The 18,195-nt window shown below is 46.4% G+C and overlaps 1 protein-coding gene across 1 annotated transcript in view; it reads left to right on the forward strand.

The window, feature by feature from the left end:
- The window catches only part of syt3 (synaptotagmin III), a 36,294-nt gene that overhangs the window by 12,202 nt on the left and 5,897 nt on the right, over window positions 1–18,195 (forward strand). Inside the window, exons 4-8 of the mRNA XM_030790377.1 lie at window positions 2,343–2,522; window positions 9,826–9,952; window positions 10,211–10,429; window positions 11,407–11,527; window positions 12,253–12,424. Coding sequence (XP_030646237.1) covers window positions 2,343–2,522; window positions 9,826–9,952; window positions 10,211–10,429; window positions 11,407–11,527; window positions 12,253–12,424 — 819 coding nt within the window. The remainder of the gene's footprint in view (window positions 1–2,342; window positions 2,523–9,825; window positions 9,953–10,210; window positions 10,430–11,406; window positions 11,528–12,252; window positions 12,425–18,195) is intronic.

Here is an 18,195-nt window from a genome sequence, read left to right on the forward strand (position 1 = left end):
TTCTTGTCTGAAAAATCTTAAAAGCTACATTTGGTGACAGAACAACAGTCATAATACAAAACTTACAGTTATGTGGTAGCTCATCTGCCGCCATTGCGGCCACTTTTGTGAAATTTGGGTGAAATGCATCCTGGGAAACTTGACTCCCCAAGTCCACACAAGTCACCTCCTGATGCGTCCTTGATAAAACCCACGAAACGAGAACACATTCTGTATTTGATCTGTTATTGGCTAGAAGTGAACTTTGAATTGGAACAGTACTTTGGCGACTGATGACGTTTCACAAGTCCACGAGAATGCAAGTACAGAGAATAAGGCATATTGAGAAATGGCTTCTGACTCCCACAGAGCGGAGTAGCCACGTCACTGTATATACCCCCAGGCAGTGGTTATTACACTATCTATCAAACATTGATGAAGTTGATGTCTAAGACCAACATTTTATAAGGTGCACAGCATAATATTCACCTCCTCTGGTTGCACATAGACCACACCACCTTTCATTTTCACGTTATATCACCCCCCTGCTACTGGTAAATTTATGTCCGCTATCCAAAGACGTGAGTGATATTCAGAGGAAGACAGGAAGTAAACTCCGCACCAAAGTTATTGTGAGCGGAAAATATTTTAATTTGTTGTAATAAATAAACGAAAAAATAGCAGTATTAACTGGTTACCATTATTTCAAATAAATGTTTCTGTTCCAGGCCATTAAAAAAATATAAAGTTTTTGGTTTTGCTCCCAGTGAAACATCCATTGTTTCTGGTTTTCACTCCTTGAACTGGTTCAAAGCCTTGTCTATATCTATCTCTACTTTCCAGCGTGTGTTTCTAACTGCGTGGGTTCTAACTGCGTGGGTTCTAACTGCGTGGGGTTCTAACTGCGTGTGTTTCTAACTGCGTGGGTTTCTAACTGCGTGGGTTTTAACTGCGTGGGTTTCTAACTGTGTGGGTTCTAATTGCATAGGTTTTAACTGCGTGGGTTTCTAACTGCGTGGGTTCTAATTGCATAGGTTTTAACTGTGTGGGTTTTAACTGCGTGGGTTTCTAACTGCGTGGGTTTCTAACTGCGTGGGGTTCTAACTGCGTGGGGTTCTAACTGCGTGGGTTCTAACTGCGTGGGTTTCTAACTGCGTGGGTTTCTAACTGCGTGGGGTTCTAACTGCGTGGGGTTTTAACTGCGTGGGTTCTAACTGCGTGGGTTCTAACTGCGTGGGTGAGGAAGATGCACTCAGGTGTGATGCACGCATCCTCAGACTCTCCGAAAATGCTGTTTGGGGTTTCATTTAAGGTGGCTAAAATATTGGTTGAGTTGACAGCCGTAGCAAAGCTTACAAATTACAGTGGATTGCTTCAACTCAGATTTGGCAAACCGAAACCATTTCCACATTACTGAAGTGGAACCTGTTTTCAGGTATGCTGCGCTGTGTTTACGGCCAGTTAGCACATAGGGGAGCAAAGACATGCGTCAAGTAAACGTCCAACAAGTATCATTGTTTTAAAGGTACTTGCCACAATGTGTTATTCCATTGGTTTATTGATGTGGGGTGGGAGTGAGTGTTCTCTAGGGTCACCTTGAGCATTAGAAATAATTACAGTCTAAGTGAGTTAGTTTGGGAGCAGTGTGTGAATGCTGAGTTAGAGTATAAGTAAGTATGCTTGGGAGCAGTATGTGGGTGTTGAGTTACAGTATGAGTGAGTTAGTTTTGGAGCAGTATATGAGCGTTGAGTTACAGTATGAGTGAGTAGATTTGGGAGCGGTGTGTGAGCATTGTCAGTGTTTAACAGAATGTACAGCAGCTCTGTCTCACGATACTGTTAGTATCTCTGTAAAGTATATCATGGATAGAAGCAAAATCAGTCACACTGTAATATTGTCATTTCGCCCACCCCTAGCAGGATGTGACACAGAAGATGTTTTGTTTTTGACAAAATGACAGAAGAACAGATCCTATCGAATATCAATCTGTTGGCCATATTAGTTAATCAATTAGTTTATAAAATTGTTACATATGATACCAGGATCACAAAGACATGTTAGTGATATTATAAACACACTGGATGATACATTTCAGCAGAAAAAAACAGAAACAAACATGTAGCTGATGGACTTGGAGATATAGAATCAAACACATCATTCTCTTGTCTCGCAGTGTTATGGCTTTTGTCAGACTTGAGTCTATCTGCAACTTTTCCGGAAAAGTTACCAGGTCTAATCTCAGAAAACTGATGGATCAATTCGGTCTTGTGTTCACACATGTCACTGTTCTGGAAAATTCCCAGAACACTGAAAGATGAAACTGCATGTGTGAAAGGAGTTTCTGCTTGTGGTCTCTCTTTAGGCCCAAACCCATGACTCACCAGCTGTCCAGTCCAGATTTCCATGGTGAGGAGAAGAGTGAGCAGGTAACCAGCATTGGCCAGATCAAACCAGAACTTTACAGACCACGTCAGGACCAAGGGGAAGGGAAACAGGGTGACACCTGTGGAAAGATCTGCTTTCTCCTGCGTTATGCCTTCAAGTGAGTCACTGTGGAACAAACACTCCACTTCTATTTCTCCTTTCCTTTCATCTGATTCTAACAGTCCACCCCGTATAGATCCTTTCCACTCTATGCCACACACATATTTATAAAAGGAGGTCTAGTCAGCAGGGATAGAGGGAATAAACAAACTAAACAGAGAAAGAGAGAGTGAGAAGAGTGAGGAGAGTGAGAGTGAGAGAAGAGAGTGAGAGTGAGAGAGGAGCAGGAGTCTATCTGTCTGCACAGTGACTTATTGCCGGGATGTTGACGGGCAGCCCCAGCTGAAATGATGGGGTCCTTTATTTTGCCATCCTGTGGTGGGGTGGGGTATTAGAATGGTCTAAAGTGCTGATAGCTGAGAAAGAGGAGAGTGAAAAGCAGTTTTAGTCATGAATTAAATATGGACACCCCTGCCACACACACATACATACATACACACACACACTCACACACACACTCACACTCACACTCACACATACACAAACACACACACACACACACACACACACACACACACTCATGCTCACTCATCTTAAAGAGAACACCCTGTCAACACATTCTAACGCAGCTGTATGGTCCACACACAGTCCTGGTGCGGGGAGACAAGATGTGGAGGAGGGGGAGGGGTCTGACCGTCAGGACACGTCACTGTTTGACAGGAAGTTGTCCCTCTGAGGCATCTGACATCTGCTCTGCATGCTCTCAGTGTCCGTTTATGCACTGCTCATCTGTGTGTGTGTGTGTGTATGTGTGTGTGTGTGTGTACGTGTGTGGTTGTTTTTGCTAATCTAGGACATTTTACTGAAAACACAGTATTCTACTGGGGACACCTTGTAAAACTGGGATCAAAATCATTGGTGATATTAAAGTAGAAAATTACTTTTTTGTGTCTTTTGTTTTTTTGTGGTTTTGTGTGTGTGTGTGTGTGTGTGAACTGCTTTGAGATGCTAGTTATTTCATTGAGGCTACACCCCTGACCACCCCGTTGTATCTGCGGTGTGTCAGTACTAAAATGCCACAGTGAGAGGTGAATTGTATTTGTATCTGTGGTGTGTCAGTACTAAAATGCCACAGCGAGAGGTGAATTGTATTTGTATCTGTGGTGTGTCAGTACTAAAATGCCACAGTGAGAGGTGAATTGTATTTGTATCTGCGGTGTGTCAGTACTAAAATGCCACAGCGAGAGGTGAGTTGTATTTGTATCTGTGGTGTGTCAGTACTAAAATGCCACAGTGAGAGGTGAGTTGTATTTGTATCTGTGGTGTGTCAGTACTAAAATGCCACAGCGAGAGGTGAGTTGTATTTGTATCTGTGGTGTGTCAGTACTAAAATGCCACAGCGAGAGGTGAGTTGTATTTGTATCTGTGGTGTGTCAGTACTAAAATGCCACAGTGAGAGGTGAGTTGTATTTGTATCTGCGGTGTGTCAGTACTAAAATGCCACAGTGAGAGGTGAATTGTATTTGTATCTGCGGTGTGTCAGTACTAAAATGCCACAGTGAGAGGTGAGTTGTATTTGTATCTGCGGTGTGTCAGTACTAAAATGCCACAGCGAGAGGTGAACTGTATTTGTATCTGCGGTGTGTCAGTACTAAAATGCCACAGCGAGAGGTGAACTGTATTTGTATCTGCGGTGTGTCAGTACTAAAATGCCACAGCGAGAGGTGAGTTGTATTTGTATCTGTGGTGTGTCAGTACTAAAATGCCACAGCGAGAGGTGAATTGTATTTGTATCTGTGGTGTGTCAGTACTAAAATGCCACAGCGAGAGGTGAACTGTATTTGTATCTGCGGTGTGTCAGTACTAAAATGCCACAGCGAGAGGTGAATTGTATTTGTATCTGTGGTGTGTCAGTACTAAAATGCCACAGTGAGAGGTGAATTGTATTTGTATCTGTGGTGTGTCAGTACTAAAATGCCACAGCGAGAGATGAGTTGTATTTGTATCTGTGGTGTGTCAGTACTAAAATGCCACAGCGAGAGATGAGTTGTATTTGTATCTGTGGTGTGTCAGTACTAAAATGCCACAGCGAGAGGTGAACTGTATTTGTATCTGCGGTGTGTCAGTACTAAAATGCCACAGCGAGAGGTGAGTTGTATTTGTATCTGTGGTGTGTCAGTACTAAAATGCCACAGCGAGAGGTGAGTTGTATTTGTATCTGCGGTGTGTCAGTACTAAAATGCCACAGTGAGAGGTGAACTGTATTTGTATCTGCGGCATGTCAGTACTAAAATGCCACAGTGAGAGGTGAACTGTGGAAATGGCAGACAGAGGAGCGGACAGCTGTGTGTGTAACAGCTCGGCCTTCTGGGAAACACCATTCTACTGGCACTACAGACAGAACCCAAAATACATGAGCCCAGGGACTATCGGTCTGTACTGAGCAGTTCACAAGAACCCGTCCATTTATTTATTTATTCATCCATTCAGTAGTTCACTGCTTCATTTTTTTTATTGATATAAACACGGAGACGGAGCCTTGGCAGCCTGGTCTTTAGGGAGTATTGTCAGTGTGTCTTTTGTGTTTAGCTATGTTTTTGGCTGAGAGGTGCTTGTGAAGGATGTGTTAGTGACACCCTCTGAGTCCTAAAGGAGATTCAGCCCCAGAATGTGCTGGACTAATGGGCTGGAAATCACTGGGGTAGTGTGTGTGTGTGTGTGTTTGTGTACAGGTTTGTGCTTGTGAGTGTGTGTGTGTTGTCTGAGGCACATTGCATAGGCATTTCGAATGACACCCGTCCAGCACTGAAAACACATCACTGTTTGGAGGACAGTGGAGAGGAGTGTGGTAATGTGAGAGTGACGTGTCCTGTCTCTCTGAATGCCTTTCATCTTTACCAGCCTGGGCTCTTTCACCCTCAGTCACATGACACATTCATATGTATTTCTGATCTGTAAAATCAGATGTTAATTTACAATTGATGTAATTAATACATATATCTAGCCCTTTGATTAGGTGCAATGCAGGACTGTAAGGTTTATTAGAGGCCCTGATTGGATGAGATTATGTGATTAGCGTGTTTATCTCATCCTTGATTGGCTATGATTGCACCATATCATCAGCCAATTAGATGTCTTGTTTGGATCAACTACATGATTGACATGTTTGTGTCAGAACCCTATTGGGCATCCGGTTTTCGTCTTTCCCCTTCACACATTTCAGCTGTACCCATGCTCGTTAGTGCTCTAATGAGGACCAGAGAAGGCCCACTCCTCCAAGGAACCTGCTGTAAAGGCAGCTGTCTCAGCCCTGTGTGAATCAGAGTATCAGTGAGTGAAGGGGGACAGAGGGCCCTGTGTGAGTTAGGGTATCAGTGAGTGAAGGGGGACAGAGGGCCCTGTGTGAGTCAGGGTATCAGTGAGTGAAGGGGGACAGAGGGCCCTGTGTGAGTCAGAGTATCAGTGAGTGAAGGGAGACAGAGGGCCCTGTGTGAGTTAGGGTATCAGTGGGTGAAGGGGGACAGAGGGCCCTGTGTGAGTTAGGGTATCAGTGAGTGAAGGGGGACAGAGGGCCCTGTGTGAGTTAGGGTATCAGTGGGTGAAGGGGGACAGAGGGCCCTGTGTGAGTTAGGGTATCAGTGGGTGAAGGGGGACAGAGGGCCCTGTGTGAGTCAGAGTATCAGTGAGTGAAGGGAGACAGAGGGCCCTGTGTGAGTTAGGGTATCAGTGAGTGAAGGGGGACAGAGGGCCCTGTGTGAGTTAGGGTATCAGTGGGTGAAGGGGGACAGAGGGCCCTGTGTGAGTTAGGGTATCAGTGGGTGAAGGGGGACAGAGGGCCCTGTGTGAGTTAGAGTATCAGTGAGTGAAGGGGGACAGAGCGCCCTGTGTGAGTTAGGGTATCAGTGAGTGAAGGGGGACAGAGGGCCCTGTGTGAGTCAGAGTATCAGTGAGTGAAGGGGGACAGAGGGCCCTGTGTGAGTTAGAGTATCAGTGAGTGAAGGGGGACAGAGGGCCCTGTGTGAGTTAGGGTATCAGTGAGTGAAGGGGGACAGAGGGCCCTGTGTGAGTTAGGGTATCAGTGGGTGAAGGGGGACAGAGGGCCCTGTGTGAGTTAGGGTATCAGTGGGTGAAGGGGGACAGAGGGCCCTGTGTGAGTTAGGGTATCAGTGAGTGAAGGGGGACAGAGGGCCCTGTGTGAGTTAGGGTATCAGTGGGTGAAGGGGGACAGAGGGCCCTGTGTGAGTTAGGGTATCAGTGAGTGAAGGGAGACAGAGGGCCCTGTGTGAGTCAGAGTATCAGTGAGTGAAGGGGGACAGAGGGCCCTGTGTGAGTTAGGGTATCAGTGAGTGAAGGGAGACAGAGGGCCCTGTGTGAGTCAGAGTATCAGTGAGTGAAGGGGGACAGAGGGCCCTGTGTGAGTTAGGGTATCAGTGAGTGAAGGGGGACAGAGGGCCCTGTGTGAGTTAGGGTATCAGTGAGTGAAGGGGGACAGAGGGCCCTGTGTGAGTTAGGGTATCAGTGGGTGAAGGGGGACAGAGGGCCCTGTGTGAGTTAGAGTATCAGTGAGTGAAGGGGGACAGAGGGCCCTGTGTGAGTTAGGGTATCAGTGAGTGAAGGGGGACAGAGGGCCCTGTGTGAGTCAGAGTATCAGTGGGTGAAGGGGGACAGAGGGCCCTGTGTGAGTCAGAGTATCAGTGGGTGAAGGGAGACAGAGGGCCCTGTGTGAGTCAGAGTATCAGTGGGTGAAGGGGGACAGAGGGCCCTGTGTGAGTTAGGGTATCAGTGGGTGAAGGGGGACAGAGGGCCCTGTGTGAGTTAGGGTATCAGTGGGTGAAGGGGGACAGAGGGCCCTGTGTGAGTTAGAGTATCAGTGAGTGAAGGGGGACAGAGGGCCCTGTGTGAGTCAGAGTATCAGTGAGTGAAGGGAGACAGAGGGCCCTGTGTGAGTTAGGGTATCAGTGAGTGAAGGGAGACAGAGGGCCCTGTGTGAGTTAGGGTATCAGTGAGTGAAGGGGGACAGAGGGCCCTGTGTGAGTTAGGGTATCAGTGAGTGAAGGGAGACAGAGGGCCCTGTGTGAGTTAGGGTATCAGTGAGTGAAGGGGGACAGAGGGCCCTGTGTGAGTTAGGGTATCAGTGAGTGAAGGGGGACAGAGGGCCCTGTGTGAGTCAGAGTATCAGTGAGTGAAGGGGGACAGAGGGCCCTGTGTGAGTCAGAGTATCAGTGAGTGAAGGGAGACAGAGGGCCCTGTGTGAGTTAGGGTATCAGTGAGTGAAGGGGGACAGAGGGCCCTGTGTGAGTTAGAGTATCAGTGAGTGAAGGGGGACAGAGGGCCCTGTGTGAGTTAGGGTATCAGTGAGTGAAGGGGGACAGAGGGCCCTGTGTGAGTCAGAGTATCAGTGAGTGAAGGGGGACAGAGGACCCTGTGTGAGTCAGAGTATCAGTGAGTGAAGGGGGACAGAGGGCCCTGTGTGAGTCAGAGTATCAGTGAGTGAAGGGGGACAGAGGGCCCTGTGTGAGTTAGGGTATCAGTGAGTGAAGGGGGACAGAGGGCCCTGTGTGAGTTAGGGTATCAGTGAGTGAAGGGAGACAGAGGGCCCTGTGTGAGTTAGGGTATCAGTGAGTGAAGGGGGACAGAGGGCCCTGTGTGAGTCAGAGTATCAGTGAGTGAAGGGAGACAGAGGGCCCTGTGTGAGTTAGGGTATCAGTGGGTGAAGGGGGACAGAGGGCCCTGTGTGAGTTAGGGTATCAGTGAGTGAAGGGGGACAGAGGGCCCTGTGTGAGTCAGAGTATCAGTGAGTGAAGGGGGACAGAGGGCCCTGTGTGAGTCAGAGTATCAGTGAGTGAAGGGAGACAGAGGGCCCTGTGTGAGTTAGGGTATCAGTGAGTGAAGGGGGACAGAGGGCCCTGTGTGAGTTAGGGTATCAGTGAGTGAAGGGGGACAGAGGGCCCTGTGTGAGTTAGGGTATCAGTGGGTGAAGGGAGACAGAGGGCCCTGTGTGAGTTAGGGTATCAGTGAGTGAAGGGAGACAGAGGGCCCTGTGTGAGTTAGGGTATCAGTGAGTGAATGGAGACAGAGGGCCCTGTGTGAGTTAGGGTATCAGTGAGTGAAGGGGGACAGAGGGCCCTGTGTGAGTTAGAGTATCAGTGAGTGAAGGGGGACAGAGGGCCCTGTGTGAGTTAGGGTATCAGTGAGTGAAGGGAGACAGAGGGCCCTGTGTGAGTTAGGGTATCAGTGAGTGAAGGGGGACAGAGGGCCCTGTGAGGTCCTGTCCAGAGACCACAGATGATTCTGTGGAAAATTTATAAGCGCCCCTTACTCAATGCATTTCTCTCCAACAAACACACACACACACACACACAAAAAGACAGACAGACACACACACACACACACACACACACACACACACACACACACACACACACACTTACATTAAATATTTAATCTCTCATATTTATATTCACCATAACTTTCTTCATGTAGCCTCTAGCATAAAAGGTTCTCTTCTGAAATGGTACCAAAACCTTATCCCCCAATCCTGTCTAAACCATCAAACCTAGTCTGAATCTCCAGAGGTGATCTAATTGATTAAAACCTGCCTAAATCTTCAAACCCATTCTAAATCTTCAAACCCATTCAAAATGACAAAAACCATCTAAATCAAGATGGGAAGACCACCCAGAATATGGACGGATGAAAAGCATTTAAGTATCGGGAATGGCAGCAGTAAGACAGATATTCTATGGAATTTACAAAAGTGTACATTGTTTTCTTTTTTTTTTTTTTCTTTTTTTTTAAAAAACAGACCTGAGAGAGATCTCTTTAGGTCCTTCAAATGAAGAGTTTGACAGAGAAACTGAGTTGGAAAAAAGTAAGGTTTGAGAGAGATACTGGGTCAGAACTGTTACCAACGCGGGGCCAGGGAAAGCAGATCCAGAAGAGAAATGGGAGGAGAATTTGTAAAGGACTATTTGTAGAATTCAGGGAATTAAATGTTTGTAGCTCTAGCAGAGAAAACTCAGACCCAACAGGTCACACATCTAAATATCCCACCTGCTACTTTACTCCTGTGTTCTTGCAGAATCTCTGCTCTCTCCTCTGTAACTGCATGATGTTGACTATGTCAAAAAAGGACTTTGCCAAAACAGTGTCAAAAGTCCCATATGATGCTGTCTCTAGTCATGCTGTTTCATTTGTCTGTCAAAACACTCCTAGGTGTGTACAGTAAATGAGACCGTAGTCTGGGTTTGAGTTAGTTGTGTGCAGAGGGACAAGGTTCTGCTGATCAGGCAGTGATGGGCTGGGTGTGTTGTCATTGTGGGTTAGTCCTGGATAACTCTGACTGAATGGACATGTTACAGCACAGAGCAGCTGGTAGTGAAGATCCTGAAAGCCCTGGACCTGCCCGCCAAGGATGCCAACGGTTTCTCTGACCCCTACGTCAAGATTTACCTACTGCCTGACAGAAAGAAGAAATTCCAAACCAAGGTGACTGCATCTGGTGTTCCTACCCAGGCTGTTTGTTCAGCTGATTTCTAAGAGATACATTTTGGAGGACATGTGGATTACTAACCCTGTGTGCCTGAAACTCTGTACTGTTAATTCTTAAAAATGTCTTATCAAATGTCACTGTATTCTTTCTGTTCTTATCTCACTTCATATTTTCCTTTGTGTCTTCATTGAGCTATTTCTGCATTCTCTCTCTCTTTTTTCCCCCTCTTTCTCTCACTCCCTGTCTGTCTGCAGGTCCACAGAAAGACCCTGAACCCTGTCTTTAATGAGACGTTCCAGTTTGGTGTCCCTCTGGCTGAGCTGCATTCACGGAAACTACACTTCTCCATCTACGACTTCGACCGCTTCTCCAGACATGACCTCATAGGTCAGGTGGTAGTGGACAACCTGCTGGACTTCAGTGAAGGCAGTGCAGACAAGCCAATCTGGAGGGATATCGTGGAGGGAACTGCGGTATGAGGGCGTGTAGACACTGGGGGGTTAGAGGAGGTTCAGAGGACTATGTAATTCTGTCTTGTATGCTTATTATCAGTGTAATCTCACCCAAATTCACATGCATTTTCTATCGGATTATTATGAAACTGAATGAATCAGAGGTTGTGGAATTAGGTGGATGTGTCTGACTATCTTTTGAGGAAATCAGGAATATAGACTGTTTGTAAATATAATTTTTAATTGAGGAGTTAAAGGCCTAGAGTTAATTCTGAAGTTCAAGAGGTCTTGAAGAGGCATGTCAGGCACTCTTACTGTAGGTCAGAGTTTGACCATGACTCAACTTCATCAGAGTGTTGGCATTTCACAATTCTGAAAAAAACAGCTCCCAAATGTTCATCTCCAGCTTCATCTTTGTCTAGAGAAATGGAAAGACAAAGAGAGAGAGAGAGAGAGAGAGAGAGAGAGAGAAAACTGTTCACCTGATAACAGTTTAAAATAAGTCAATAAATTAAGCAATGACAGTTTTACATATAGAGTTCTGTTAAAAAAAACAAACATTGATACTGAAAACATGGATGCAGTTCTCTTACATACTGAACTTAGCTGAAACTTGAGTTCAGTTTGGGTGATGTGTAGTCAGAATTTGGGCTCAGTTTGAGTGAGTGATGTGTAGTCAGGATTTGGGATCAGTTTGAGCGAGTAGTACTGAGTTGTAGGAGAGAGTAGTACTGAAGTCATGAAGATCTCCTACACTGGGTGAGCTAACAAATTAGCCTGAGCTAAGTGGCCGTGGCTGTCACAGCTGTGAACACTGTGTGCTGCACTCTCCTGCTCCCCAGGCCTGTGAGGCAAGTACAGACTGAAGTGTGACCAGAAAACAGTCTCAGACGGTTCTCATCTTCTCAATGTCACCACTTTTCCTCTTTTTTTATTTATTTATTTTTTCTTAACGTCACCTCATTGACTGGTCTCTTTTTTGCGTTTGTGTGTGACAGGAGAAAGCTGACCTAGGGGAGTTGAATTTCTCACTGTGTTACCTGCCTACAGCAGGCAGACTGACAGTCACCATCATCAAAGCCACCAACCTCAAAGCCATGGACCTAACTGGTTTCTCAGGTAACCTCCCCACCTTTCACATCTATTTCAGTGAAGTCAACATGTCCTCACTGACTCTCACAGTGTCTCAACAGCGCTTTGTCACCGCGTTACCGAGGTGCACATGCTCCACCCCTGACTCATGTCTTCACTGTCAAACTCAATCATTTACATTTGACATCCTGTCAGAGCAAAGAAGAAGATACCAGCTCAGTGTATCTGACACTCTTTAAACGTCATACGCACCTTCTGAATATAGCACAATCAAAACCTGATGGATGTCAGGCAGTTGTGATTAGCACTGGTTAATTGAATTCCCAACCACAGGCTCAGTAATGAAGTGATGAACTCTCTGGTGGGCTGTAATTAGCCAGCATCACCATAGTGCTCACCCTCATACAATGGCATTTCAAAGAAGGCCCACATGAACAATGCCCTTTATTGCTTCTATTGCATAATTGTATAAAGAGTTAGTGGTGTTGTTGGTGAAGATATAAGTTTCCTCACCGTCTTATATTTGGCATAATCATGTTTCTGGGTCTTTTCTTCCATTTCCATTGCTGTCTCACTCTCACTCAAGACTTTTTTTTTTTTGTCTTACTGCCTCTTTCCTGTCTCACCCCCATTTTCGAAGTCTTTTCATTTACCGTGTTATTGTTCCCACTGGCTCCGTGACGTTGCTCTTTCTCCCACTCATTTAATCTCTCTTTCTCCCCTCATACAATCCCTCTGTCTCTGTCTCTCAGACCCATATGTGAAGGCGTCTCTGATATGTGAGGGACGGAGGCTGAAGAAGAGAAAGACATCCATAAAGAAGAACACACTGAACCCCACGTACAATGAGGCGCTTGTTTTCGACATTCCCAACGAGAACATTGAGAGTGTTTCTCTAATAATAGCGGTCATGGACTATGATTGGTACGTCTGGACACAACACACGTTTGTTCATCACTAGTGCTGCTCTCTCTTTAAACTCTTGCTCAGTGGAGGACTGGTGTTTCAGAAATGAATCTAGATAATCCTAAATAATACTCCGAGGGTACTATTTTAACTATTTTAACTATTCACTATTTTAACTCTGGGCTCCTGGACCTCTGTACATGGTGCTCACCTACATTTATGGCTCATTTTACTAGTTCCTTTATCCCAAACAGTTCCACTCCTCTCCCCACTGTTATACCTCTGTCCCCACTGTTATACCTCTCTCCCCACTGTTATACCTCTCTCCCCACTGTTATACCTCTCTCCCCACTGTTATACCTCTGTCTCCACTGTTATACCTCTCTCTCCACTGTTATACCTCTCTCCCCACTGTTATACCTCTGTCTCCACTGTTATACCTCTCTCTCCACTGTTATACCTCTGTCCCCACTGTTATATCTCTCTCCCCACTGTTATACCTCTGTCTCTACTGTTACACCTCTCTCTCCACTGTTATACCTCTCTCCCCACTGTTATACCTCTGTCCCCACTGTTATACCTCTCTCCCCACTGTTATACCTCTCTCCCCACTGTTATATCTCTCTCTCTACTGTTATACCTCTGTCCCCACTGTTATATCTCTGTCTCTACTGTTATACCTCTGTCTCTACTGTTATACCTCTGTCTCTACTGTTATACCTCTCTCTCTACTGTTATATCTCTGTCTCCACTGTTATACCTCTCTCTCTACTGTTATACCTCTGTCTCTACTGTTATACCTCTGTCTCTACTGTTATACCTCTGTCTCTACTGTTATACCTCTCTCCCCACTGTTATACCTCTCTCTCTACTGTTATACCTCTGTCTCTACTGTTATAGCTCTCTCTCTCTACTGCTATAGCCTCTGTCTCTACTGTTATACCTCTGTCTCTACTGTTACACCTCTCTCCCCACTGTTATACCTCTCTCCCCACTGTTATACCTCTGTCTCTACTGTTACACCTCTCTCTCCACTGTTATACCTCTGTCTCTACTGTTACACCTCTCTCTCTACTGCTATAGCCTCTCTCTCTACTGTTATACCTCTCTCCCCACTGTTATACCTCTCTCCCCACTGTTATACCTCTGTCTCTACTGTTACACCTCTCTCTCCACTGTTATACCTCTCTCTCTACTGTTATACCTCTCTCTCTACTGTTATACCTCTCTCTCTACTGTTATAGCTCTCTCTCCACTGTTATACCTCTGTCCCCACTGTTATACCTCTCTCTCAACTGTTATACCTCTCTCTCTACTGTTATATCTCTGTCTCCACTGTTATACCTCTCTCTCTACTGTTATATATCTCTCTCTACTGTTATATCTCTCTCCACTGTTATACCTCTGTCTCTACTGTTACACCTCTCTCTCCACTGTTATACCTCTCTCCCCACTGTTATACCTCTGTCTCTACTGTTATACCTCTCTCTCCACTGTTATACCTCTCTCTGCACTGTTATACCTCTGTCTCTACTGTTACACCTCTCTCTCCACTGTTATACCTCTCTCTCCACTGTTATACCTCTCTCTCCACTGTTATACCTCTCTCTCCACTGTTATACCTCTCTCTCCACTGTTATATCTCTCTCTCTACTGTTATACCTCTCTCTCTACTGTTATACCTCTCTCTCTACTGTTATACCTCTCTCTCTACTGTTACACCTCTCTCTCTACTGTTATACCTCTCTCTCTACTGTTACACCTCTCTCTCCACTGTTATACCTCTCTCTCCACTGTTATACCTCTCTCTCCACTGTTATACCTCTCTCCCCACTGTTATACCTCTCTCCCCACTGTTATATCTCTCTCTCTACTGTTATACCTCTGTCTCTACTGTTATACCTCTGTCTCTACTGTTATATCTCTCTCTCCACTGTTATACCTCTGTCTCTACTGTTACACCTCTCTCTCTACTGCTATAGCCTCTCTCTCTACTGTTATACCTCTCTCTCTACTGCTATACCTCTCTCTCTACTGTTATACCTCTGTCTCTACTGTTATAGCTCTGTCTCTACTGTTTTTACTGTACTCTTTTGCTTTTCCAAAGCTCTGTGTGAGGTGTTGTTGAAAATCTCTCTGCAGCTCAGAGGACATGGTTTTCAGGCTCCTCTATAGTTTTTCTTCTGGTTGTGTGAAGCTGTGGATCACAGCAGGTTGCAGTGCTAGCTCAGATTAGCGTAGCAGTGCCACTGCACAGTTCACAGAGGTCATGTTTGACACTCACATTTGATACTCAGATTTAACACTCACATTTGACACTGTTTAACATTTTCTGCCAGCGATGATATGTGGCTGGATTTGTTTGCTCTGGCTAGTTTGTCTTTGTGCGTCTTCAGTCTGTTGAACATGGTGCCCAGTCTTCTTGGGCCAGCTGTCTGAGACATCTCATGAATAAACATAACTTATGCAAATACTAATGGAAACAGCGTCTGGTGCTGAGACACTGTGTTGTCCAGCCAATTGCTTCCTACCTCCAGTCATTCTCCGTGTGTGTGTGTGTGTGTGTGTGTGTGCGCGCGTGCGTGCGTGATAATGGCACTAAAATGCAACTCTCTGTATATGTGTGCGTGTGTGTGTGTTTGTGAGTGAGTGTGTGTGCATGTGTGTGTTAATGGTACTGAAATGTAACTTTGTGCGTGTGTGTGTGTTACTGAAGTGGAGCTGTGCAGAGGGTCTCAGCACACAGTCAATGGCAGCCTTAGCCTGCTTCTGGAAACTGCTGTTTGTTTTACCCTGCGGTCACACTCGCCACGGCTTTTGGTCACCCAGTCACCCGGTCGCTGCCTCGGTGTCACTTGCAGCAACACTTACACTTCACCCCAACACCACATCACCCCAACACCACTACACCCCAACACCACATCACCCCAACACCACTTCACCCCAACACCACTTACACTACACCCCAACACCACTTCACCCCAACACCACTTCACCCCAACACCACTTACACTTCACCCCAACACCACTTCACCCCAACACCACTTACACTTCACCCCAACACCACTTCACCCCAACACCACTACACCCCAACACCACTACACCCCAACACCACTTCACCCCAACACCACTTACACTACACCCCAACACCACTTCACCCCAACACCACTTACACTTCACCCCAACACCACTTCACCCCAACACCACTACACCCCAACACCACTACACCCCAACACCACTTACACTACACCCCAACACCACTTCACCCCAACACCACTTCACCCCAACACCACTTACACTTCACCCCAACACCACTTCACCCCAACACCACTTACACTTCACCCCAACACCACTTCACCCCAACAACACTTACACTTCACCCCAACAACACTTACACTACACCCCAACACCACATCACCCCAACAACACTTACACTTCACCCCAACAACACTTACATTTCACCCCAGCAACACTTCACCCCAACAACACTTCACCCCAACAACACTTCACCCCAACACCACTTACACTACACCCCAACACCACTTCATCCCAACAACACTTACACTTCACCCCAACAACACTTCACCCCAACAACACTTCACCCCAACAACACTTCATCCCAACAACACTTACACTACACCCCAACAACACTTACACTTCACCCCAACAACACTTCACCCCAACACCACTACACCCCACCCCAACAACACTTACACTTCACCCCAACAACACTTACACTACACCCCAACACCACTTCACCCCAACAACACTTACACTTCACCCCAACACCACTTCACCCCAACAACACTTACACTTCACCCCAACACCACTTACACTTCACCCCAACACCACATCACCCCAACACAACTGCGCCTCAATGTTTCTCTCCATTTCTCCTCTCTCTTCAATTTGTTTGTTTTTTTTTAACATCAACATAAAACTCGGTATCACGCTGTCCTTTCTGTCATGCTGTCATTAAGGAGGAAATGCATCTTCTCTTTCTCAGAGTCAGTACTCCTTCTTGATGATTCAGTCTTTCCCTTTGGTACGCAGCTGGTTAGCCTTCCTGCTTAATGATGCAGCGGTTCCAGCCGACAGAGCTCAGAGCACTCAGTGCAGACGGCAAACACATTCATAAATAATCTACATGTTCAGAAACATGAAGCACACAACACACTCTGCCTCTCCGCTCATAAACAAGGCCACTCACACACTCTGCCTTTACACTCTTAAACAGGGCCACTCACACACTCTGCCTTTACACTCATAAACAGGGCCACTCACACACTCTGCCTTTCCACTCTTAAACAGGGTCACTCACACACTCTGCCTTTCCACTCTTAAACAGGGCCACTCACACACTCTGCCTTTACACTCATAAACAGGGTCACGCACACACTCTGCCTTTACACTCATAAACAGGGCCACTCACACACTCTGCCTTTACACTCTTTAACAGGGCCACTCACACACTCTGCCTTTCCACTCTTTAACAGGGCCACTCACACACTCTGCCTTTCCACTCTTAAACAGGGCCACTCACACACACTGCCTTTCCACTCTTAAACAGGGCCACTCACACACTCTGCCTTTCCACTCTTAAACAGGGTCACGTACACACACTGCCTTTCCACTCTTAAACAGGGCCACTCACACACTCTGCCTTTCCACTCTTAAACAGGGCCACTCACACACTCTGCCTTTCCACTCTTAAACAGGGTCACTCACACACTCTGCCTTTCCACTCTTTAACAGGGCCACTCACACACTCTGCCTTTACACTCTTAAACAGGGTCACTCACACACTCTGCCTTTCCACTCTTAAACAGGGTCACGTACACACACTGCCTTTCCACTCTTAAACAGGGCCACTCACACACTCTGCCTTTACACTCTTAAACAGGGCCACTCACACACTCTGCCTTTACACTCATAAACAGGGCCACTCACACACACTGCCTTTCCACTCTTAAACAGGGCCACTCACACACTCTGCCTTTCCACTCTTAAACAGGGTCACGTACACACACTGCCTTTCCACTCTTAAACAGGGCCACTCACACACTCTGCCTTTCCACTCTTAAACAGGGCCACTCACACACTCTGCCTTTCCACTCTTAAACAGGGCCACTCACACACTCTGCCTTTCCACTCTTAAACAGGGTCACTCACACACTCTGCCTTTCCACTCTTTAACAGGGCCACTCACACACTCTGCCTTTACACTCATAAACAGGGCCACTCACACACTCTGCCTTTCCACTCTTAAACAGGGCCACTCACACACACTGCCTTTCCACTCTTAAACAGGGCCACTCACACACTCTGCCTTTCCACTCTTAAACAGGGTCACGTACACACACTGCCTTTCCACTCTTAAACAGGGTCACTCACACACTCTGCCTTTCCACTCTTAAACAGGGCCACTCACACACTCTGCCTTTACACTCATAAACAGGGTCACGCACACACTCTGCCTTTACACTCATAAACAGGGCCACTCACACACTCTGCCTTTCCACTCTTTAACAGGGCCACTCACACACTCTGCCTTTCCACTCATAAACAGGGCCACTCACACACTCTGCCTTTCCACTCATAAACAGGGTCACTCACACACAGACGGCTGCTGCAGATTTTTCTTTACAGAGAAGTCAGCATTTGTTTTTCTCATCTATCTTGACCTGCAGTCTCAGCACTTGGCATTTTCTCTCCATTTACTAATTACTGGATGAAGACTTTATTTCTCTTTCCCCTGTTTCACTGTCTCTCGCTCTCTCGCTCTCTCG

The sequence above is a fragment of the Chanos chanos genome, chromosome 13 (genome assembly GCF_902362185.1).
Source record: "Chanos chanos chromosome 13, fChaCha1.1, whole genome shotgun sequence".
In the NCBI taxonomy this organism is placed as follows: Eukaryota; Metazoa; Chordata; class Actinopteri; order Gonorynchiformes; family Chanidae; genus Chanos; species Chanos chanos.